The sequence below is a fragment of the Buceros rhinoceros genome, unplaced genomic scaffold (assembly GCF_000710305.1).
Source record: "Buceros rhinoceros silvestris isolate BGI_N320 unplaced genomic scaffold, ASM71030v1 scaffold44424, whole genome shotgun sequence".
NCBI classification, from domain to species: domain Eukaryota; kingdom Metazoa; phylum Chordata; class Aves; order Bucerotiformes; family Bucerotidae; genus Buceros; species Buceros rhinoceros.
Genome location: NW_010409712.1, coordinates 1175 through 2826, shown reverse-complemented (window position 1 = coordinate 2826; position 1652 = coordinate 1175). Strand labels below are relative to the sequence as shown.

The 1652-nt window shown below is 51.1% G+C and overlaps 1 protein-coding gene across 1 annotated transcript in view; it reads right to left on the bottom strand.

Moving 5' to 3' along the window:
• The window catches only part of PITPNB (phosphatidylinositol transfer protein, beta), a gene marked incomplete at its 5' end in the record, with an annotated part of 23187 nt that extends 22847 nt beyond the window's left edge, over positions 1–340 (bottom strand). Inside the window, one exon of the mRNA XM_010135308.1 lies at positions 310–340. Coding sequence (XP_010133610.1) covers positions 310–340 — 31 coding nt within the window. The remainder of the gene's footprint in view (positions 1–309) is intronic.
• Positions 341–1652: the final 1312 nt, after the last annotated feature.

The window sequence follows — 1652 nt, the reverse complement described above, 5'->3', positions numbered from 1 at the left end:
AACGGGGTTCCTGCCTCTGCCTTTAGCAAAAGTCACTCAGTGGATCAGCGGGAAAACTCTGCCGTGGCGCAAAGCTTTCTTCTCTTGCTTGTAAGCTGGAGTGGCTCAGAAATTACTAAAGGCACTTTGCCTCCTCTGAAAGCCACTGCCCTGCAGGAGGGCAACGCTGCCCGAGTGCTGGCTCACATGTGGAACTTACCTGTGGCAGACGGTGGCACGCCCTGGGACCCAGGCCAGGCAGGCTCAAACACGACACTAACATCTTCCCACCCATCACCCCCAACAAAAGCAGGTTGAATGAGGACGTACCTCTTGCACTGAGCAAGGTAAAACCACTCGGCTGAAAGAAGAAAAGAGCAGATTCAAAATTAATAATTGGGCTTCATCTGCAGATAACAGACATAAACTGTAACAGAGACATTCGAGAAGGAAGTGTCAAAAAGGGTTAACTCAAGTTTTCTTTGTAGAAACACCCTGCAGCAGTACGGCTGCATGGATATAACGCCACAAACCCCAGTAAAATTCAACGACAGATAGGTTACAAAAGGGAAAAAAAGGGGGTTAAGAATGTTAGAAGCTGCAAGGAAGAGCCAGGAAATGCAGGATGTGCTTCCAGCTCCGCCCTAACTTTGTATGGCTCTGGATTTGCTTACACTGCGAGGCAGGAGCCTTGTTCGTGTGTGACACAGAAAGCGCTCCCACCTGTACAACCTAACAGGACAAACCTGAGCCCTCAGAGCCGACAGACGAATCCTGCCAGTTGCAGCAGCTACGAATCATTTAAAACATGGCCACAGACCCTGTCCTGCTCTGCCAGCAGAAGCGAGAGCATCTCAGGCTGCATCTCAGCTTCCGTTCTAACGCAACACACTGCGCGAGCGGCAGCACCACCTGGGGACGCGCAGCACCGGGGCGCTGCAGACGGCATTTCTCAGCTTCACCTCACATCACAGAGCGGACACACAGCCACTACTGCTGTGACACAACGCTACAGGACGGCGGCACTGCTCCCAGAGCACGTGTGTGATGGCACCTCCTGCACTGACAACTCTCGGCCATTCAGGCTCAGTGCAATCCAACAGTCCTGGAAGCAGGGCTGTGGATTCAGCCTGTCCACTGCTGCGGAGAGGAAGAAAGTTACAGCCGGGGCGTTCAACTCTTGCTACCCCCGGCTGTGTCCGCGCTTTGCGAACAGCGAGTTTGATGGTTTTGTTTAGGCACTACCACGAAGACGATGTCAGCAGTTTGAGTGCTCTGCGCCCCCTGCACGGCAGAACAGGCAGACGCCTTGAGAAGACAGAAACCACCATACCCACGGATCAAATTCAGACTCGCAATTTCCATGCAACCTCTTCTTCATCCCTTACTGGATACAGATTTTTCTATTTTCGTCTACACCGTCCCTCACTGAAATAGTTTTATTTAAACTGTGAAAGCTCCAGGGAGAAACTGAGAAAAACATAATCAGCCGCAAATGCTGGCAAGTGCCAGGCTGAAAGCAGAGCTGGCACTGAACACAGAATGGCCAAATGGCAGCCAAAAAAAAAAAATTCCCATAAGGAGCCCTATTATATCCTACCTGATAAAAAAACCCTTAAACCGGTTTTTAAAGCTGGCTAGCAAGACCCAGAGGGACAAAAGTCACCTCCTCG